The sequence below is a fragment of the Penicillium paradoxum genome (assembly GCF_028828445.1).
Source record: "Penicillium paradoxum strain IBT 22861 chromosome Unknown utg000003l_segment0_segment0, whole genome shotgun sequence".
Classification (NCBI taxonomy): Eukaryota; Fungi; Ascomycota; class Eurotiomycetes; order Eurotiales; family Aspergillaceae; genus Penicillium; species Penicillium paradoxum.
This window is the reverse complement of record NW_026643181.1, coordinates 4,842,880-4,863,180: the sequence shown is the minus strand read 5'-3', so window position 1 is coordinate 4,863,180 and position 20,301 is coordinate 4,842,880. Positions and strand designations below refer to the sequence as shown.

Below are 20,301 nucleotides of genomic sequence, written 5' to 3'. Positions count from 1 at the left end.
CCGTCCTTGGTCCCCTCCCATGGCTCCTGACTGGCAAGACGAGTGCCATGCCACTCAGAACCAGCCTTCACTGGATCCTGTAGGCGTTCATTATGATCGGGCTCTGCAAAGTACCTCTGGGAATATCCAGTCCTATTCAGACCATATGGCTCATGGGAATATCGCTGGCCGTGAGGAGCAATTCCAGCATCTTGGCTTCAAGTATTCCCATGCCCCTCAGCCTCAAACCTTGTCGAGTTCTACCTCGCACCAAAGCCAACTAGCAGCCCGCATTCAGGCACGCAGAATTCGTCGGCTTCATTCTGTTGGACCCAACTCTCAATCTCGACGTGCACGAAGCAACTACCTCAAATCTCAGAAGTACTTGGATTATCGGTCTCGCCCTCGACGTGATACTGGGAAGGATGGGGAGGCAGTTTGGTCTGATGAGCTGGAAGATGCTTTCCAGCAAGGTCAGTTGACGCAACTACAGTGATACGTGGACCAAAGGCTAACAATTAATCGCAGCCCTTGAAGCAAACCCTCCTATGGGTCGGAGAAAGTGGTCCGAACGGGGCAAGTCGTATGGTCGCAACGAGCTGATTGCCGAGTACATCTTCAAGTTGACTGGCAAGCGGAGAACTCGCAAACAGGTCTCAAGCCATTTGCAGGTCCTTGACTCTTTCCTCAAGGGAGATCCCGATTGTGAGTTGTCAGAGGCGCAGCATATCCAATTTTTCGTTTTTATTAACATACTTTACTAGGGGAACGCCTTGTCCGAGAGACATCACCAGAACGATCATCCAGCGTTCATAGCTCAGCACCTGCTCCTAAATGGAGAACATCAATGGATCAACCTTCCTCGTCCATGCACTACAGCAGCCATATTCACCCCACCTATCATGACCACATGAGATCCATGCAACCCTACGCTGGAGATCTTCCACCTCCACCCTATACTCTTAGCTCCAACATGCCGGAGGCTGCTGCTAGAACCGTTCACGGCCTCAACTTCGACATGTGGGTCAGCGCTCCTCAGCAGGCGAACCATGTCGAGAAGGCGCTGCATGCATACACTCGTCTCCAAGGTGATCTACACCATCCTGCTGCACCACCCATGCCCCTCGAGCATGTAACGGGATGGGAATCATCCTTCCCCAAACTGGCCTCCATGGTGGATGACATCCATAATCCTATCGACTGTGACATAATCCTGTTGGAAGTCAACCTTGACCTGATGACCGATTTCCCCCCCTCAAGATCACAATTGGGAATCCAACTCGACCTTGACTTCGGTCACCCTACTGCCGGTGATGTCTTGGGAGTCAGACAGATGGACAACTGGGCCTGCAGCACCCATATCTATCAAGACGGCCAGGAGATGATTGAGTCCTACAACGAGCTTCCCCCACCCACTCGACCAAGGTCAAGCCTCTATTTGAATCATCTTGGTGGGCCAGGTTGTTCATTAAGGCGACTCAAGATAAGCGTATCGCCGAGGATTCGGGACGGCCCCAAGATATCCAAGACACCGATGACCGTACTCGCCAGATGTTCCGCTCCTTGTCCGCCGAACAGGTGCTCCGTGCCACTCCAAGCTCTCGCCGGCTTTCATCCCACTATCAAAGCCACCACGGAGATGAGAGCAAGCGTATGGCTGTTCTGGTTTGGAAGTTCCGTCAGACTCGCCCCGGCGAAGTTGGCACAACTACTTGGAAACGCCTAATCCCGGCGCCGGATCGGACTACAACCAATAGTCCTCGGGCTCCTGCCAACGTTGATCTTCCTCCCCTCTCGCTTGATTCCATTCTTCTCAGCAAACCATCTCACCAGGGTGTGTATCAGGCCCCTCAGCCGCATGACCTCCTTCACCACCAGAGCCAGCCTCAATCGCAATGGCCCATATATCCCTCCTCCCACGATAATGTGGCCCACCTCTTCAATCCGTCCAACCACCTCGACTTCATGACATCCATCACCAAAGGCGAAGACGGACTCAATGACAAAATCGCTGTCACCTCCGTGCTGGACTCATTCTCCAGCAGCCTCGCACCTGAGTCCATTCCATCCACCAGTCTTCACGGCTCCAGCAGTGCACCAGTCATGCTGAACGTGCATGATCTGCCCCTCTCCCACCCAAGCATGGGCTACTCGATGGGCCACGATAACTCGCACTACGTGGCATCTCAACCACACAGTTTGAACATGCACGACCATAACGTCCTCAACGGGTTCTTCGGCTCCAGTGCGCAGCCTCTTGATGACCTCAGCCCCGGTCACCACCCATGGGGTGCGCACCCCACCTCCATTCCTGGAGATGTCGGTGCCGGCAGCTACCACCTCCCCTACCAGCAGGGCCCTGTTTCGCGTGAATCGCAGCAAACACATCACTTCGATGGCGTTCTGCCATCAGAGGACCTCATGGATAAGATCGTCGGGCGCATGTCCAGTGGCCCCAGTATGCATGGGACGGGTCCCGATGCCAACGGACGCTACGATAACGCCTCGAGGGACGCAGTATAACGACACATTTTACCCCACAAAAGCTTCGTAATAATAATCATTCTGGCAGTGGTCTTTGTTCTTTTCTTTACCTGTGAATTACTTTTACTTTTTTTTAACCCTTTCTTACTTTTTTTCTTCCCTTTTTTTGGTCTACTTGGTTTTTTTGCGGTGGAATATCAGGGGCGTTGGAATGGGGGCGTTTGGGAATCATTGGAATACACTTGGAATATGAACAATTACTCTCTATTACTTACTTTCTGATCAATTGATCTCTCTTTTGTCAATTACTTCATTTCTCCTGAAGTCTCGGCTAAATAGCCCCCATCAGCCACTTTAGCCGCCAAGCAGCTTTGCCGGTGGGGCAATTCTGGAGATTCCCATGGCCACCGGAGGCGAAAGGAAGACCAATCGACCTCAATTGGGCTACTTTAGCCTGGATTCGTTCAATTTACGAGCGCTACAGATCGTCTTTATAAATAAGACCCCTTCCGCGGGGTTCCTGTCCACATCCATACCCCTCTATGTCAGTTTGCTCTCCAACTTCTTGTCGGGCCTTCTCTAACATTGATCAGATTTGCATAATTCACAATGTCTATCCCTAACGTTAAGCTCAACAGCGGCTTTGAGATGCCCCTTGTGGGCTTTGGCCTCTGGAAGGTCAACAACGACACTTGTGCTGACCAGATCTACAACGCCATCAAGGCCGGTTACCGTCTCTTCGATGGTGCCTGCGGTACATCACCCTCCCAAACCAAAGGCTTAACTCGACACTAACGTAATCAATCCCAGACTACGGCAATGAGGTCGAAGCCGGTCAGGGTGTTGCCCGCGCCATCAAGGACGGTCTCGTCAAGCGCGAGGAGCTCTTCATCGTCTCCAAGCTCTGGAACAGCTTCCACGAAGCCGACAAGGTCGAGCCCATCGCCCGCAAGCAGCTCGCCGACTGGGGTGTCGACTACTTCGATTTGTACATTGTGCACTTCCCCATTGCCCTGAAGTACCTTGATCCCTCCGTGCGCTACCCTCCCAGCTGGACCACCGCCGAGGGTAAGATCGAGCTCGCCAACGCTCCCATCCACGAGACCTGGGGCGCCATGGAGACCCTCGTTGACAAGAAGCTGGCCCGCAGCATCGGTGTCAGCAACTTCAGCGCCCAGCTGCTGATGGATCTGCTGCGCTACGCTCGCATCCGCCCCGCCACCCTCCAGATCGAGCACCACCCCTACCTCACCCAGACCCGTCTGGTCGACTACGCCCAGGAGCAGGGTATTGCCGTCACTGCTTACTCCTCCTTCGGTCCTCTGAGCTTCATCGAGCTCGACCTGAAGCACGCTAAGGATACCCCTCTGCTCTTCGAGCACGCTACCATCACCGCCATTGCTGAGAAGCACGGCCGCACCCCTGCCCAGGTTCTCCTGCGCTGGTCCACCCAGCGCAAGATCGCTGTTATCCCTAAGAGCAACAACCCTACTCGTCTTGCACAGAACTTGCAGGTCACCGACTTTGACCTCGAGACCGCTGATATCGAGGCCATCAGTGCCTTGGACAAGGGTCTTCGCTTCAACGACCCCATTGCTGTAAGTTTGTTCCCGTGAAGCAAAGATTTCTAGTGCTGACCTTCTCCCCTTTTTAGTACGGCCTTGGAATCCCCATTTTCTAAGCGCATCCAGACTAAAATAAATTAAAAATAACAAAGCCTGGTCCATTGGGAGACGGGAGAGACGCCGTGTCCGGAGGGGACATCCTCCGCGATATTACGATTTTGATGCCCATGTGGAATAAATGAAATAAAACAATACAATTCCAATATCTTCAAATTATCCAGACATTAGCCAGCAGTAATATCCAGTATCCTCCATTCGTTATTGTAGATGCAAAAGGTGCGCCAAGAGGTGCCGATCTCAACGGACATTTTTCCCCAACCTCCGACTTCTCCGTGGCACATACTCCGTCCATACACTCACATCCCAATACAACAATCCACCTCTCCAATGGCATTCCCTGCTATCCGAGCGCGCATGGCCGCGCAGGTACACATAACCGGAATCCCCATGCCAAAGAATCTCGCCGAAAGCAAGCTACTGCTATCCGCGCTCCAGAAATTCGGAGAAGTAATAACATACCGCAATCTCAAAGTACAGTCTCCAACCCCCTGGAACAAGCACAAATCTAACAATTCCCACTCAGTACGACACAACCAATAACTCACCAAGCACCAACCGACCGATCGTGGCGATCTTCGAGACAGCGGACGCAGCAGAGCGCGCGATAGCAGCTTCGCCAATCACCATCCCTCTACCGACACCCTCCAAGTCCCAGACCACCTCGACCTCCTCTTCCGATACGCCGCGCTCACTGATGTTCGAAATCCAGAGCTCGCGACATAACCACGCCTCGGCGCTGAAACGGAGTCCGTTCTACTCTACCTACAACCTCTTCAAGAACAACCCCGTCTACGAAGATCTGATTAGCGAAGGGACGGGTATTCCATTGAAGGAGCTTGCTGATACGCTTGCGAGCAAGAAATATCGTATCGGCGCTGGCGTTAAGGAGAATATCCAGGAGGAGAATCGGCAGATGGGAGCGATGAGTTTGGTGAACATGTGGAAGGAGGGGATGGGGATTGAGATTGAGGAGGAGGAAGAGTTTGATCATGGATATACGGCAGCTGAGATTTTCGGGATCAGCGAGCCCGGGGACGTGAAGCAGAATGATGATGTCTGAATTGGAGACTGGGATTTGACGCTTTTCTAATTGTCTAGATGGCACTTGGGAGAGTGGAGAAAACTTTTCTTCGGGCCTGCTTCTTTTGAGGCTGAAGTCTGGGCTGCCAGTCCCAACTTACACACTTTGTTCTGTCCAATTCGCGCTGGCCAAGAGCCGAAAGAGCGGATGAGATTCTCCGGCATCAATCCGCATTACGGTCGGTTGGTTTGCATGGCAAGCTGTTCATTTTTTGAAGAGTTTGCTCCTCAGTCTGTTCGTTGCGGACACACAAACCTCGACTATGGACTTATTCCCGTCTGCTACTCGTCGTGATTTCTGCATGGCTTGCATTTATCATCCTGCGGGGTTGGATCGGGCTACGAAATATGTCCAGTCGGGAAATGAGGGAAGCTGCTGGATTACTAGGCTGGTTCCTAGTAATAGTGTATCTTATACTAAGCATATGAAAAGAGACGAAGGACAAAAGCCGCAAGATGGTCGAGATCCTGAACTTATACTTGGCCAATGCCTGTTCTCAGGCTAGAATGATTCTGTTTTTCGTTCTTTTTCTTAAAAGTACATAATTCATGGATATTTGAATCAGTCTCAAATCTACAAGTACTTTTTGCAGATCTAAATTTGTCTTTGGTGACTGGGGATGCCATTGAGACACCCCAGGGCTGATCACAGAGGAAGGGGCATGGATAGTGGACATTCAGATAATCCCTTGGAAGATGCACCTCACAAGGATGTTAAGAGACACTATTCCGTACTTGAAGGCCAGTCCAACAGCCCCTTGTGATATTTGTCTTTAACCCTCACACATGTCCTCCAGTGCATTGTGAACCAAATACATACCCTAACTCGACCCATTTAAAAGACCCGTAATCACAGCAGCAGCCTCTATAAGCACCGCTCTAGTTTCCTCCAAAATCCCCTCCTTCGTACTTAAACCCCCAAACCTCTCCTTCCACAACCCCCACAGCTCCAGCATCAGGCCATCCTCTCGCGGCCACAATTCCGTAGTATCATGCAATGCCGCCCAACCCTACAACTCCCCACGATCCACCTCCCCCAACGCCCGATCCCCATTCCGCACCCAAGTCGACCCTCACATCCAACGCCCACATCTGCTCTGACGAGATCCTATGCGCACTTACCTCGCGGCGCCGGGGTCTCTCGCATTCCAACAAGTCACGACATGCATAGAAAACCCATACAGGATGTACCCCGACTTTACCATTAGTCACCTTCAGCGACGCAGCCGAGAAAATACAGAAGCGGAGAAAGTACTCTGCACTGCTATCCAGCGCACTGGCCGGGGAGTCACGCACACCGTCCCAGTCGCGCCGGGCTTCGAGGATATCGTGTACATCGCGTCATTGCGCGCTAAACCCCGGTAGGGTCTGCCGGTGTAGTTTTCTATCGGCTCCGCAGTAGGTATGGAGCGAGGTGGGTATGTATTTGGGCTCTGTTAGTGGCTGGGTGCGGAGGGTGTTAAGGAGGGGCTGGTGGGATGTTGAAGAGCTGGCGATGGCTGCGAAGAAGGCGTCCTAGAGTTGCTGAGTGCGTCGCGGGGGACTGGAGGATATAGTGACGATGGTGACTAGCTGGGCGGCTGTTTCGTCTACCGAGGGAGGGTTGGAGAGGAGGGCTTGGATGGGTTTGGAGAATGGGTTTGGGGGGTTGATACCCGGGAGATCGAGTAAAGTGGTCGTTTTTGAAGTTGAAGTTGAATGTTGGAATGAAGGCGCTGATCTTGGATGTAGAGACTATGCCTAGAAAGGATTAGTCCTATATGCTCGTCTATAGCAGGATGGGGGATGGTATTGCCGCCATCAGTCTGCGAAGTACTCTATCTTGGTACATCGGAGGAGAAATGATGTTTTATCAAATGCTTGTGTGTCCAGCACAGAGAGGAGATCGGAACGACCGGGGATAGTGGATGGAATAGTACTCGATTATAGTAGGACTGGATATTGAAAAACTCCTACGAAACCGGATAGACTGAGACGCATCATGAAATACCGAGAGAGGCCTTTCAGCGACTAGTAGTTCTGAACATCCCAGTTGGATGCTCTAATCGCCACTGCTCCAATTTGGCCGCCTCTCGTCGCTTCGATCGTCGGACCGTGATACAACAACAAATGCCACCTGCAAGAGCTGCGACGCAAATGAGCGGAAGGCCTATGTAGTAGAATTTTCCCAAGCCCACAAGGACCGAGTCATTCTGAGACTTTGGCTGTGGGAAGGACGTAACACTCTGCCCCGGCACCCAGGTCGCAATATCATGCACCGAGTCAAGCGCCGGTAGTGCTGGAGACATGCCCGCCGTGTTCTCGGCCGCCCATGAGATAGCCCATGCTTCATGGGCCATATACCCTTTTTTAAAGACCCGTGTCGTCCCAGTACCGGATGACTCTATTGGTATTGTGATTCTGGTTGCGCCGGCCTCAATGTATTGGTAACAGGGCCTTGCGAGGCTGGTTATAGGGAAGTCTAGCCAGGTATCCCAGAGATCGTAGCCACTAAAGTTATGAGATCGAATCAGTGATCCGGTTTGGAAATGCAGCCGTGGGTGCTCATGCACAAACCTAGCACAACAGTAGGCCGTGGAATGGTCCTTTTGACTTGCAGCTGTGGGGAATATGCGTCTCACGCTATAATATGTCCAGTCACTGGGGCATACGGCTGGACTGAAATGGAATTGGCGTGCGGGATCCTCGTCATTCCAGCTGTCGGGTTGGCAAGCGGAGAATTGGGGATTGGCAGCATCAGAGACCAAGAAAGCAACAGGGGAGGTTGTTGAAGACCCAGGCTCAAGCATAGGCATAGTTACCAGGTCGTAGATTGATGAACAGCTGCTTGGTTGCACAAAAGGAGTTGTCACTGCTGGAAAGACAGTTTTTGTGGCAGTCGACTGAGCTGAAAAGGGGGAAGACATAGTCTGGAAACAATATTATTAGTCTTGAGTAGGTACACCCTCCTGCTAATACGATCCCTTGTGTCGAAAAGAAAGATCTCTATGCGTTTGTGAATAATCAATCTGATCGAGGTGATATGAGTGGATCCGAGAGGGATGTATAAGATTGTATAAACGCTCCAGGGCTAAAAGGATTGCGGGGAATCCCATACCAACACCAAGAAGCTTAAGGATGTTATAGCCGAACGTAAATTGAGACATGGCTGGAAAAACAGGTTAATAATAAACGCGAAGATGTGGCTTAGAAGAAGCGTAATGAACCTCCATGCGCACATGCCTCTATCTACCTCGGTGGCCTGGAGGGACTGTGTACCTGCCTACAAGCCCTGCAGTAGGTTACAATGCCTAGCTTCTGGTGAGGCTAAAGTTGACTAGCGGATGTATCCTAATGTCTCGCGATCCAATGAGGAAACAGGCTAGTACTTACTAGGTGCTACAGGAAATTTGATAAACCGAAGGTCTCACTACTCCAATGGTCCCCGTGACGATTTTAGACTCTTGTCGTAGGACTTATGCTGGCGACGTATATGTGAGAGGCTAGAAGATTATCCCTATTTTCTTGTCGTCAACAAGAGATCTATTTGCAGTGAGTTAGGATAGGAGGGATTTGCACATGCCATCTTATCGAGGCGTCGCTTTTGATTGACTTTCGATATCAGGTCGCAGCTTTAGATACCTATGTTGGCATATATTAGGGAGTCCCATTCAGGGCAATACTAGGATGAAGCACTACTATCGGATTCCCAACTAGCGTCTTCATTTAGTCTAATGATAGCTCTCGAGCCTGTTGCCAAGACAATCGTGTGCTTTTGTTTAACCAGCATCTGTCTTAGCGAGAGTATTGATCAATTCAGACCCCACGGAACTAAACAATCCGTGCACTGCAAGAAACAAGCAAATCAAATATAGTCTCGCTTCTGGTGGCGTGGGATAATGAGTGTTTGTTCCATCTAAACCCCCTTTCGGGTGGTAATAGGCGCACTACCAGGACTCGGGGCATTAATATCTATGAGAAAGACTCCAGTTTTCTTAAGCTCGAATGCCTCTTGATTTAGTTAGGTTCCGCAATATCAAGGAAACTGCTACGATGATGAGTCATATGTATGCTCATTTACATCCAAGCAATAATGTAGATTGGATGGTTGGGAAAATAGAATCCCTCGAGCTTCAGGTACGTTTGGTTTGGTTATCAAAGGTGCAGGGTCTCATATTCTAGTGAAATGACGCCGAAAGCCTTCAAGTACATGCGGTGAAACATTGCTAGGATCACTAACAAGCTGACTTTAAGATGATTGGAAAGTATCCATCACTCGATGAATCCTCAAGCAGTGCTAAGATGTGGAGATAGCATGTCAATGACGAGACTAGTGTCTCCTTCATTTCACTCTCTTCGCATATACTTCAATAGAAGACTTTCCATTTCATTATGAATCGATAGCACCAGCCCGAGCTTTCAATCAAGATTAATCCCCCGCAACACTCCTCGTTCCCTTTTCCTTGTCTGCTTGACAGAATCCTAGGATTGCTTCGACATTGCCGAGCTCCTCACTCTTCTTCATCTCGGGCGCCTAGTCATTCCCCTTGGTCTCAGTGTTTTTGGGCTCTTCCTCGGTGTCCTTGTGAGTCTTAATACTATCGTTCACGTAGTTTCTGGCCCGGTAATAACGTAGACTGGCTGCCTGGGGTGTGATACCAAAGTATCTTCCCATGGCCGAATAGTCAAGCTACAACATGGTAAGGATACTAGTGTTGAAGAACAGAACAAGTATTAAACAGGGGGTTAGCATACCTGAATACCGGACTCTTGGATACCAATAATGGCAGTCTCCAGATATCTCTCAAGCGTCCTGATGTTCTGCTTGTTTTCAGCCTGCTTGGCAGCCTTGGACCGTCCGATATTACTAGAAGACATGATAGAGGTGGACTTTTGGAACAAGAAGTTGCTTGATGCTTCAGATGTAGCTTTTATGGGAATAAAAGGATGGGTGCGAAGAGCAAGCGACGTGGAAGGGACAGTTGAGAGAGAGAAAGCAAAAGAGAAATGAAATTGGATTCGGATAAAGCTTTTATTCGTGACATCTGTTTCGAAGACAAACGTCTCGTCTCGCCGTTGCCTTGCGTGTACGTTTCGCGATGTACACGGAGTACCGCGTGTAGAGTGGACGTGTACGCGAGCCGGACTAAAACCCATCCATGTGAGTCACAATAGAGACTGAACACTATAGTAAGAATGTCAGGTCTCACTATGTAGATGGCAGGCAATACTTGAGTACTAGGAGAAAGCAATCTAGGCTGTAGCTGGTGAGGAACGGGCATGGAATCCCTGAGTGCAATCTTCGCACACATTCCCGAGACTATACTTGTTTTCATTGTCCTTTCCACTGAGTTTCTTGCAGCATTGATATCTTACAGCTGATGAGGCAAAACTTGGAGGGGAATCAGTGACGTGTATTGACTAAGAGACTGTCTCTGGTTAAACACTCTGGGTGGCATTCTAGGCCCTAAGGATGTCTCCACGACAGCGCATGGAAAAGCAGATAGATTCATCTCTAACTACTTTCCACAGGAAGTATGATAATCTACTCAGGGCCACGATATACGTGCCTGGTACCCTCAATGATCCTTCATATATCTGCAGACGAGATAACTCCATGTTGAGATACTCAATCACCACTCAAGGTAACTCTCCCACTATATATCCCCTCGGCTGGGCTTTGCAAGATTGATTGGTACTCATAGCATCCTATCGTGAGTACAGTTAGCCTTGGAAAAGAACATGAATTTGTCAAATTTGCAGGGATCAAGACACAAGCGATATACAGAGGCTAGTCAATACCATTCTATCATTAACATGGGAGTAATATAACTTCATACATATAGAATTATCAGGGAAATGGCTCTCAAACTGATGGATGTACTTGTTAATCTCTTTACGGCTTCTCTCATTCAGAGTGTGTGGGCTTGTAAAAGGTGACTAGCTTGCTATGCTCTAGAGTATTAGGAAACCAGGCTCGACAGACAGCCATGATGGGATTACCCATACAGTAGATTCCGAAAACGGATTCCCCTGTGGACACCAACGCATTGTTTCTCGGCCCGTACCCGAAACCACACTAATCCTCATTCGGCTACAACGTAAATAATCATGTCCTAAAAATCTATCAGTTTTTTGTCTTAGAACCATGTCATTACGTATGATACTGTATATTACATAAAACCCACATACAGCGCTATCTTGGTGCTCCCATATGCCTGACATTCCATCCTTCTGCAGCGCCATGATTTGATTAGAACCATCTGCACAATATGGCACCGAAATTACCTATCTCAAAGTTATACTTCATCCGTGATATGATACAGTAATATTCGAAATCAGTCATACCTCGCACTATTTCAAATTGATTGCCGGAAAGTATTCCAGATAGACGCTAAGCCCTCTTGGAGCACCGCTCTTCACTGCTGGCAAAACTGTATCAGTATTTGTCTGGCTGAGTCATCGCCTTAGCATGTAAGTTACAGGCACTATTTGGGCAAGCGGTCTGAGAGCCCCGGGTAAATGGTAGTAATCAATCAGAATTCGAAGCTCTCGGAATTAGCTCCCGACAACCAAGTCACATGAGTATGGAGGTATAAATGATTTCGAAATCTACTGTAATGCGTCATGAGTTCCTGGTTGGAAAAGGCCACTAACCGGCCCCTAAAATTTTATACCAAAATTACGGACCCTCGCAAGCGAGGGTCCGCCACCCAAACCGTACATCCCACCCAAACCGTACATTCTTTCCATATCCTACCCTCTCACTTTGATCATAAACCATACCACCAAAAATGCCTAAAAACAATAAGGAGATAGAGGATCAGCTTCTCAAAGCTCTCGAGTCTCTCTCTAAGCAGTCCAAACCTAATATCGCGAAAACTACGCGAGAATTCGCGGTTCCTATAAACCGACTACGACACCGCTAGAAAGGAGGAAAGTCGCTTTTTTAACGATAACCTAATGGTCGGAAGCTTAATCCTATATAGGAGTAAGCTTTACGGGACTATATCGACTACTTTAATACGGTCGGAGCCTCGATAAACCGCCGTTAAATTGCTATAGTAGCTAATTTAATTCTCGAAGAAGACTATTATAATAAAACTATAGCACCTCTAACAATTAGTAACTACTAGCTATAACGCTTCTTTAAACGCAATCCTAAGTACTATATACGACGACGGCGAGCTCTTAATATTAAGCGAGCTACTACACTTAACAAAACTATAGTTAAGAGATAGTTTAATAATTATTAGCGCGTTATATCTAAATATAGTATATACTAATAAGATATCTATAATTTCGACGAAACTAGCTTTTAAATTAGTGTCGGACGTAATTAATTTATTATTACTAGGTATCTAAAAAAGAAGCTATTTAATAGATCTATCACTAATCGTGAATCTATTACTATTTTAGAGGTAGTTTCTACTAATAGTTTTACCTATCTACTACTTATAATTCTAAGTGCTCGGTAGGCTTTACTACGCTAGTTTAATACTATTAAAGGTAATAAGTATATTTCTATAACTAATACCGGATATATTAATAATACTCTAGTATATTAGTGGATCTAACTCTTCTATAAATAGATAATTAGTTAAATAATTAAAAGGAAAAGACTCGTTTTATATAACTATTTTAGGTTATATTTAATACGCTAATTTATTAAATTTTATAAGAAGAATAATATTATTTTATTCTTCTTACTCTTATATACTAGTTATATACTATAGCCTCTTAATATTAGGGTATTTAGTATATATAAATATTAATATAGTGAGGCTATAGAAGCTACTATAATAACTAGATACCGTAAATTCTTAAAGGACGAGTTTTTATACTTAATTAGAGAAATTAGACGAAAAACCTTTTAGCCGAATATAATTAAGCTTAGGTTTAAATTAACTAGCCTTTAGCCTATTAATTCTAAGCTTATTACGGATATTATAACCCAACGTACGGAGTACGAATACAGTGCGCATATCTTATAGCATATATCGGGTATTTAGGTTAGTAACCTGACATGACGACTAGTTGGTCGTCATAGTGGCTCTTTTGGTAAACGCTCTACCTTACCATTACTTCCTACGTTTTGTATAGTGGTGTTAGGCCCACTTACCTTAATAATATAACGACCAACTTCGGAGACCCTAGGTTCGAGACATGTAGATATCGAATTCGAATCTACGGTCTTTGCAAGGAATATCATAGAGAGATCCAGATATACACTTAGGGGTCTATAACTTAAAATACACACACCGATATCTTATCAGCACGGTAATCATACCGTTCAAGCTACCTATAGATATTCTATACTTTCCTTATACCTCGGGGTCAAGGCATCAGAAAGAGGGGAGATAATGTTACAACCCAACGTACGGAGTACGAATACGGTACGCATATCTTATAGCATATATCGGGTATTTAGGTTAGTAACCTAACATAACGACTAGTTGGTCGTCATAGTGGCTCTTTTGGTAAACGCTCTACCTTACCATTACTTCCTACGTTTTGCACAGTGGTGTCAGGCCCACTTACCTTAACAACGGATAAGTTAGAGTCTTATAATCTATATAATTATAATCTCCCTTAGTCGAGAACACCCTTAACTACCTCCTAAAACTCCGAGTTTAGCACTCTAAAAACTACTAGTAAAGTAAGAAGGATAAGCGACTAGCTTAACTAATCAGATCCGGGGAGTTAGAGGTTCAAAAGGGCACTAGAAAAGCTTTAAAAGTGTACTAAAGTATAAGCTACACTAGCTCACGAACTACGGCGGGAATTCGACTTAATAAGTGCTATTATAGGTGCTCGCTACGCCCGATATAATACTTCTCGGCGCTATACCTAGATAACTAGCATCATTAACTTATCCTAAGTCAAAGAGATAAAGCGAAAAGAGTTCAAATTAACTAAGAAAGCTGATTAAGATAAAACGAGGCGGAAGTAGAAGAAGGTGTTAATCGAAATCAGGAAGTATAGGCGAGCACAAAAACGTAAGGGAAATTGATATAATCTTATATACTAATAGTCAAATGGTGAATTGATTTATCTATGATTTTTAAACTATTAATTTCCTATATTATTGTATAGAAAATGGTAGTTAAGGTAAAATGTAGGAAGAATGTACGGTTTGGGTGGGATGTACGGTTTAGGTGGCGGACCCTCGCTTGCGAGGGTCCGTAATTTTGGTATAAAATTTTAGGGGCCGGTTAGTAAGGTTGACGGACATCTCGAGCCAAATCAAGTACGCCAAGAAGCTACTCACCCAACCCCGCACCTAGGCCTCGGCTCGCTTCGTAAAGGATGAACAGAGCTTCCAATCAACCTGACCTCTTCCCATTATCAACTCTTCAAAAAATCTTTATAGAATTCTTGGTTTAAAGTTTTGAATATGACGACAACAGTCCGCGAATTGCTACACACACATCACAATGTACCCCGTGTCACTGATGTACGAGGCCAGACTTCTATCAAGCCGCTATCGTCACCTGACGCAATCCCTTGCTTTCTTTGATCCTCCAGCCTTTCTCCTCGCAATTAACCACGCTACATCCACAATGGAGAAACTGTTGCCTAGCATGGAACCTTCAAATGTGAGTCAAGTTACCGGCTGTTCATTAGAAGAGACTACTAAGCTTTCATACCTCCAGAACATCCAGCTGAAGGATATCAAAATCGTCCCAAAATCGGCTCAGCCACTGGGATCATCATCTGATCCCACTGTCTATCGTCTAGAGCTTGAACATAATACAAACCCTGTCCTTCCCAAATCGGTCATCGTCAAACTAGAAAAGAAAGAAGGGTTTCGGGCATTTCAAAAGGAGATTGACACCTACAACAATTTGCAGTCGCTTCAAGGAACCGTGATTCCAAAGGTTCTTGGCGAAGGGTTTTTCTGTGGTCGCCGTGCACTTTTTCTCTCTGATGTGGACGGGAGAACTCTATACGAAGCTGCTCAGGCCGACATTGATGAGAAGAAAATTGAAACTTATCTCGAGGACGCATTATATGCTCTGTGGGAATGCAAAGCAGAGTATAATGATGAGAACCCGAACAATTTTTTAGTTTGCCATGATCATATCGTCATTCTCGATCTGGAAGATGTGGAGTTCCTCGTTGAAGATCCATGCTGGGAACGCAGCGTCAATTCTGGCAACGTGGAGTACCTGTTGAGCAGATACAAATACATGAGGAATCCAGGTCGTCCTCGGTCACCAATGGATTTTTCAAGAATCCATTTGAACCGCACTAGTGCATCGAGCATGACCCTTGCTTGATGGAATTGTTGATCTTTCGTTGAGAGGGAAGGGTGAGGTAGATTCAACCTGATGATTGGCAAAATCACACATCAACTAGCATGGGGATGAATCGAAGATATTAGCCTTCGTTGTACTAAATGCGAAATTTTAATCTCTGTCGTGTTTCTAGTAAAATAGTTTTCGAAATCAGCGATACGGCCACCTTCTTTCTTAGTCTTTGATTCGGGGAAATTAATTTCTGATGACGCTAATGTGTTTAGCTCACCGCCTTAGCTCCAGCAGTACGTTATCGAAATGATTGTTTTGGCATGAGTGAGTCATTATCATAGTACAGTAAACTTACCTGGAACCATCCAGAATTGTTCTGTAGATCTGGCGATCTGGCAAGATCGCCTGCTAGCCCTCTTCTCCCGTTACAGTAGTATTCGAATCACTTTATATCTCAACACTCTTACGGCTTGATTCCCGGAAAATAAGTCCGTAAGGTGCTAATATTTTTCTGGATCCCCGCCTTCAATTTTCGGCAGAACTGTTCTGGTAATGGCACCGTTAAAGTGTTGTCATAGTACATGAAACCATCCTTATTGGCTTGAACCATGCTCCTGCTCGTTCAATATGGCAACGATTTCTTTTCTCCCCGAACTCCCTAAATTCCTGTAAGTCAGCAGCTGCATATCGCTTGCATCCCCAGGTTTGTCTGTGCAATTGAATTTTAACTACATACTCCCATATGACGACGGGGTTTTCATACCGTGCTACTCGGGCTCTTTCCACAGTTTATTATGTCATAGAGTACGTAATCATCTCAATCGTTGAAGTTTCACCTTCGACCGTCTACTGAATTGATTGGTATATCAACTCGAGCTGACATGTATGGGAACCAGATAATTAGAGCCTTGATTCCATAATGTAGCACGTAAGATGTCATGTGGCTTCAAACTACTCCTAGAAGAGCGTCTACTGTTTGAAAAGGGAAGGGCATATGAAACTGTTGCGAAGACACGTGACCTCCTAGCACTTTAGTCTAGTCTAGCTAGCTTTCCTTCTTCTTCCTTTTCTCTCTCCACGCACAATACAAGATTTTCCAGTCCACTCCTTCTTATGAGTAGTCGTACAGGATCGTCTCTATCAGAAACAGCAACATTTCCAAAAGACTCTCGGCCCAACTCCGATTCCCTTTATTAAATGGACAATCTTTGAGCTAAAGTTTGTATGATACTCTCTGTCAATATTGCAACTAGTAATAATCTTAGATTTAGGCAATGACAACCTTTACGTGTGCAGAACATGGTAACGATTTCAGAGACCGGCGTGCTGTGATCGAGCACATCCGAGGTTTCCATGTTAGCTTCATCAGGAGGCCTGGCCGTCCAGGAGAGTTTGACACCTATGGACATATGTGGTATTGCTTTGATTGTGAATCTCGGAACTTCAACGATCACCGTAGTTACAATTCCGACAACGCAATGTGGGGACACCTTATATAGGCACACAATTATATTTTTGATAGCATCATGTGGTAAAGTCCATTCTTAACCCGCGTGAGGTATAGTTAGACTTCCGCACGCACCGGAATTAGGTCGAATATCCCGACCCGGCACCGGACCCAGGTTAGGTCCGGTGCCAAACCCCCGACCCGGGCCCACACCGGACCTAACGTTGGGTTCACCGGATAACCTAATAAAAACCCAATTAGACCTAACTTTTACATAATTCTCTATATAAAGTGCCTTACTTATCTAAATTGACTACTATAATTTTTCCTTATTTTAGTCATATTAAGAAAGACTTTGATATTTAGTAGTATAGTAAGTCAAACTTAATAAAATATCCTTATTTATTAGTATTTAAGGTCTAGTAATATATTAATTACTTAATAGAATATAAAATTTCTTATAAAATAATACTATAATTAGTAGGGTTAGAAAACTTATATATTTAAGTAGTAGAAATATATATTTATAATATATAGTTCTAGTGTAGTCTTTCTAATACTAAAGAAATAATTAGAATAATAGTAAATTAGTCTAATTTTATAAATCTTCTTTATTAGAGAGTAATTTCTAGTGAAAATAAATATTATTAGTGCCTAGATATTATTATATTTACTTAATAATCCCTTAATTCTAAAGTATTTAGTTAAGACTAAGTATTTAGGGTAAAAAATTCTTAAGTGATTTTCTAAATTAATATAGGAATTAGGTTTTTATTAGGTTTTCTAGATTTTTACTAGATTTTTACTAGATTTTTACTAGATTTTTACTAGATTTTTACTAGATTTTTACTAGATTTTTACTAGATTTTTACTAGATTTTTACTAGATTTTTACTAGATTTTTACTAGATTTTTACTAGATTTTTACTAGATTTTTACTAGATTTTTACTAGATTTTTACTAGATTTTTACTAGATTTTTACTAGATTTTTACTAGATTTTTACTAGATTTTTACTAGATTTTTACTAGATTTTTACTAGATTTTTACTAGATTTTTACTAGATTTTTACTAGATTTTTACTAGATTTTTACTAGATTTTTACTAGATTTTTACTAGATTTTTACTAGATTTTTACTAGATTTTTACTAGATTTTTACTAGATTTTTACTAGATTTTTATTAGATTTTTATTAGGTTTTTATTAGGTTTTATATAAGGGCCTACTTACTTTATACTCTATAAGCCTATAAGCTAATTAATATAAAGCTAATATCTTAGTCTATTTAATCTATTACTTTTAATCTCTACTTACTATTCTTAATTATAAGTTATAATATCTCTCTTTTACTTCCTTTACTATACTCGTATCTATATTTTAAAGCTAGTAATCTAATTTTATATTATCCTTTTATAGGGGAGAGGCTAATAATATCTTATATCTATTAGTTTAACTACTTACTCCCTCCTTAAGCTATTCTATAATTAACGAAAGCTTTAGATATCTAATTAAACTACCTCCGATTCTACTTTCCCTCTAGCGTATTAGTCTAGATTAAAAGAAGGTATTTATCCTCTATAACTAAATAATATATACTAAATAGGTAGATTAGTAGCTATAAACTAACTTTAGTTAGAAAAGTAAGTTTAAATAGGACTTAGCTTATAATATAGAGATTTAGTAAAACTGCTATTAGGTTATATATAGTATAAATAGTATACTAAAGATTATATATAAACGCTATAGAAAAGTATTAGAGTATCTTTATTTAACTATACTAGATTATAATATAACTAAAATATATTATTATAGTATATCTACGATATAAAAGTACCTTAAGACTACTATATATATACGTTTCGGAGATAGGAAGAAATCTAAGATTATAAAGTTCCTTTAAAAAGGGATATATCTAGTATTATATATAAAGTTTAATAGTACTAATAGGTTCTAATTCTTTTACTATCTAAGGGGATCCTTTAATATAGAATAGACTTTTTCTATTAGAACTAGTATACTAGCGGGTCCTAGTAGGTAATATAGAACTAGAGTAAAGGAATAGTAGGGTATTAGTATATTTATAAACTAATCGCTAAAGAGCTAAGTTCCCCTAGTAGTCTCTATAGGGATAACCTTTAGCGGGTTATAGGACTAGGTCACCTAACCTAGTAGGACTTAGTCTTTATAATACGCTCTTTAGCGGGGGGTTATACTACCCCTATTAGATTATAGGTCCTAGGTTATAGGACTAGGCGGGATCTAGCCTATAAGGTACTCTCTTAGTAGAGGGTCGTAATATTTTCCCCCTTCTTAGAGAGCTACGATGTTATGGCAAGTGGGCCTAATACCACTATGCAAAACGTAGGAAGTAATGGTAAGGTAGAGCGTTTACTAAAAGAGCCACTATAACGACTAACTAGTCGTTATGTTAGGTTACTAACCTAAATACCCGATATATGCTATAAGATATACGTACTATATTCATACTCCGTATGTTAGGTTGTAACATTATCTCCCCTCTTTCTAATGCCTTAACCCCGAGGCATAGAATATCTATAGGTAGCTTAAACGGTATAGATACCGTGCTAGTAAGATATCGGTATATGTATTTTAAGTTATAGACCCCTAAGTGTATATCTAGATCTCTCTATAATATTCCTTATAAAGACCGTAGATTCGAATTCGACATCTACATGTCTCGAACCTAGGGTCTCCGAAGTTAGTCGTTATATTGTTATGGCAAGTGGGCCTAACACCACTATGCAAAACGTAGGAAGTAATAGTAAGGTAGAGCGTTTACCAAAAGAGCCACTATGACGACTAACTAGTCGTTATGTCAGGTTACCAACCTAAATACCCGATATATGCTATAAGATATGCGTACCATATTCATACTCCGTATATTAGGTTGTAACATACGACCTCGTAGCTAAGGGTCGGGGGTTAAGGATCTTTTATAGTCGACGTAGGGAGGGTTCGAAAATAGTATATATATCTAGTTATCTAAAAGGGAGTAATTTATCTTTATAGTAGAAGGTATAGATAGACTCGGAGCTTTAAGCGTTATCTCTCTTCGTTACGTATAGTATAAGTTCTTTATATATTTTTTACTTATCTCTCTTCGAGTTATAGCTTTCTTTTTCCTATACTTCTTTATCCTTTCGCTTTTTCTTCTTATAGCTTTTCGTTATTTCGCTTTTCTTACTATAAGTCCTCCCGAGTTATTATAGTAGCTCCCTTTCCTCTAGTCGCGAGTATAACGTATACCTCTATTAATAATTATACCCCTCCGGCCGTCGTCTCTCTTACTAATCCTATAAGTATATAGTATTAGTATTATATAAACTATCTTAGATATAACTCGGTATATATATATATCCCTCTCTCTAGCGGGAT

At 43.7% G+C, this 20,301-nt stretch overlaps 8 protein-coding genes across 8 annotated transcripts; 5 read left to right on the top strand and 3 right to left on the bottom strand.

Annotated features, from left to right (window-relative positions):
- Positions 1–19: 19 nt before the first annotated feature.
- abaA (transcription factor AbaA) lies at positions 20–2,502 on the top strand (the record flags this gene model as incomplete). The annotated part of the gene is made up of 4 exons (XM_057174684.1): positions 20–452; positions 508–684; positions 744–1,404; positions 1,440–2,502. 4 exons carry the CDS (start codon positions 20–22, stop codon positions 2,500–2,502), a joined length of 2,334 nt encoding a protein of 777 aa, XP_057034835.1.
- Positions 2,503–3,072: 570 nt separating this feature from the next.
- Positions 3,073–4,144, top strand: N7457_003638 (uncharacterized protein; the record flags this gene model as incomplete). Its single annotated transcript, XM_057174683.1, has 3 exons — positions 3,073–3,217; positions 3,274–4,061; positions 4,118–4,144. 3 exons carry the CDS (start codon positions 3,073–3,075, stop codon positions 4,142–4,144), a joined length of 960 nt encoding a protein of 319 aa, XP_057034834.1.
- A 331-nt stretch (positions 4,145–4,475) lies between these two features.
- N7457_003637 (uncharacterized protein) lies at positions 4,476–5,208 on the top strand (the record flags this gene model as incomplete). Its single annotated transcript, XM_057174682.1, has 2 exons — positions 4,476–4,619; positions 4,672–5,208. The coding sequence occupies 2 exons, from the start codon at positions 4,476–4,478 to the stop codon at positions 5,206–5,208; spliced, it is 681 nt and encodes a 226-aa protein (XP_057034833.1).
- A 1,361-nt stretch (positions 5,209–6,569) lies between these two features.
- Positions 6,570–7,059, bottom strand: N7457_003636 (uncharacterized protein; the record flags this gene model as incomplete). The annotated part of the gene is made up of 3 exons (XM_057174681.1): positions 6,570–6,743; positions 6,789–6,962; positions 7,045–7,059. The coding sequence occupies 3 exons, from the start codon at positions 7,057–7,059 to the stop codon at positions 6,570–6,572; spliced, it is 363 nt and encodes a 120-aa protein (XP_057034832.1).
- Positions 7,060–7,231: 172 nt separating this feature from the next.
- On the bottom strand, positions 7,232–8,023 carry N7457_003635 (uncharacterized protein; the record flags this gene model as incomplete). Its single annotated transcript, XM_057174680.1, has 1 exon — positions 7,232–8,023. The coding sequence occupies one exon, from the start codon at positions 8,021–8,023 to the stop codon at positions 7,232–7,234; it is 792 nt and encodes a 263-aa protein (XP_057034831.1).
- Positions 8,024–9,741: 1,718 nt separating this feature from the next.
- N7457_003634 (uncharacterized protein) lies at positions 9,742–10,085 on the bottom strand (the record flags this gene model as incomplete). Its single annotated transcript, XM_057174679.1, has 2 exons — positions 9,742–9,897; positions 9,963–10,085. The coding sequence occupies 2 exons, from the start codon at positions 10,083–10,085 to the stop codon at positions 9,742–9,744; spliced, it is 279 nt and encodes a 92-aa protein (XP_057034830.1).
- Positions 10,086–12,001: 1,916 nt separating this feature from the next.
- Positions 12,002–13,819, top strand: N7457_003633 (uncharacterized protein; the record flags this gene model as incomplete). The annotated part of the gene is made up of 4 exons (XM_057174678.1): positions 12,002–12,106; positions 12,141–12,198; positions 12,334–12,436; positions 13,804–13,819. 4 exons carry the CDS (start codon positions 12,002–12,004, stop codon positions 13,817–13,819), a joined length of 282 nt encoding a protein of 93 aa, XP_057034829.1.
- Positions 13,820–14,644: 825 nt separating this feature from the next.
- N7457_003632 (uncharacterized protein) lies at positions 14,645–15,490 on the top strand (the record flags this gene model as incomplete). Its single annotated transcript, XM_057174677.1, has 2 exons — positions 14,645–14,806; positions 14,864–15,490. 2 exons carry the CDS (start codon positions 14,645–14,647, stop codon positions 15,488–15,490), a joined length of 789 nt encoding a protein of 262 aa, XP_057034828.1.
- Positions 15,491–20,301: the final 4,811 nt, after the last annotated feature.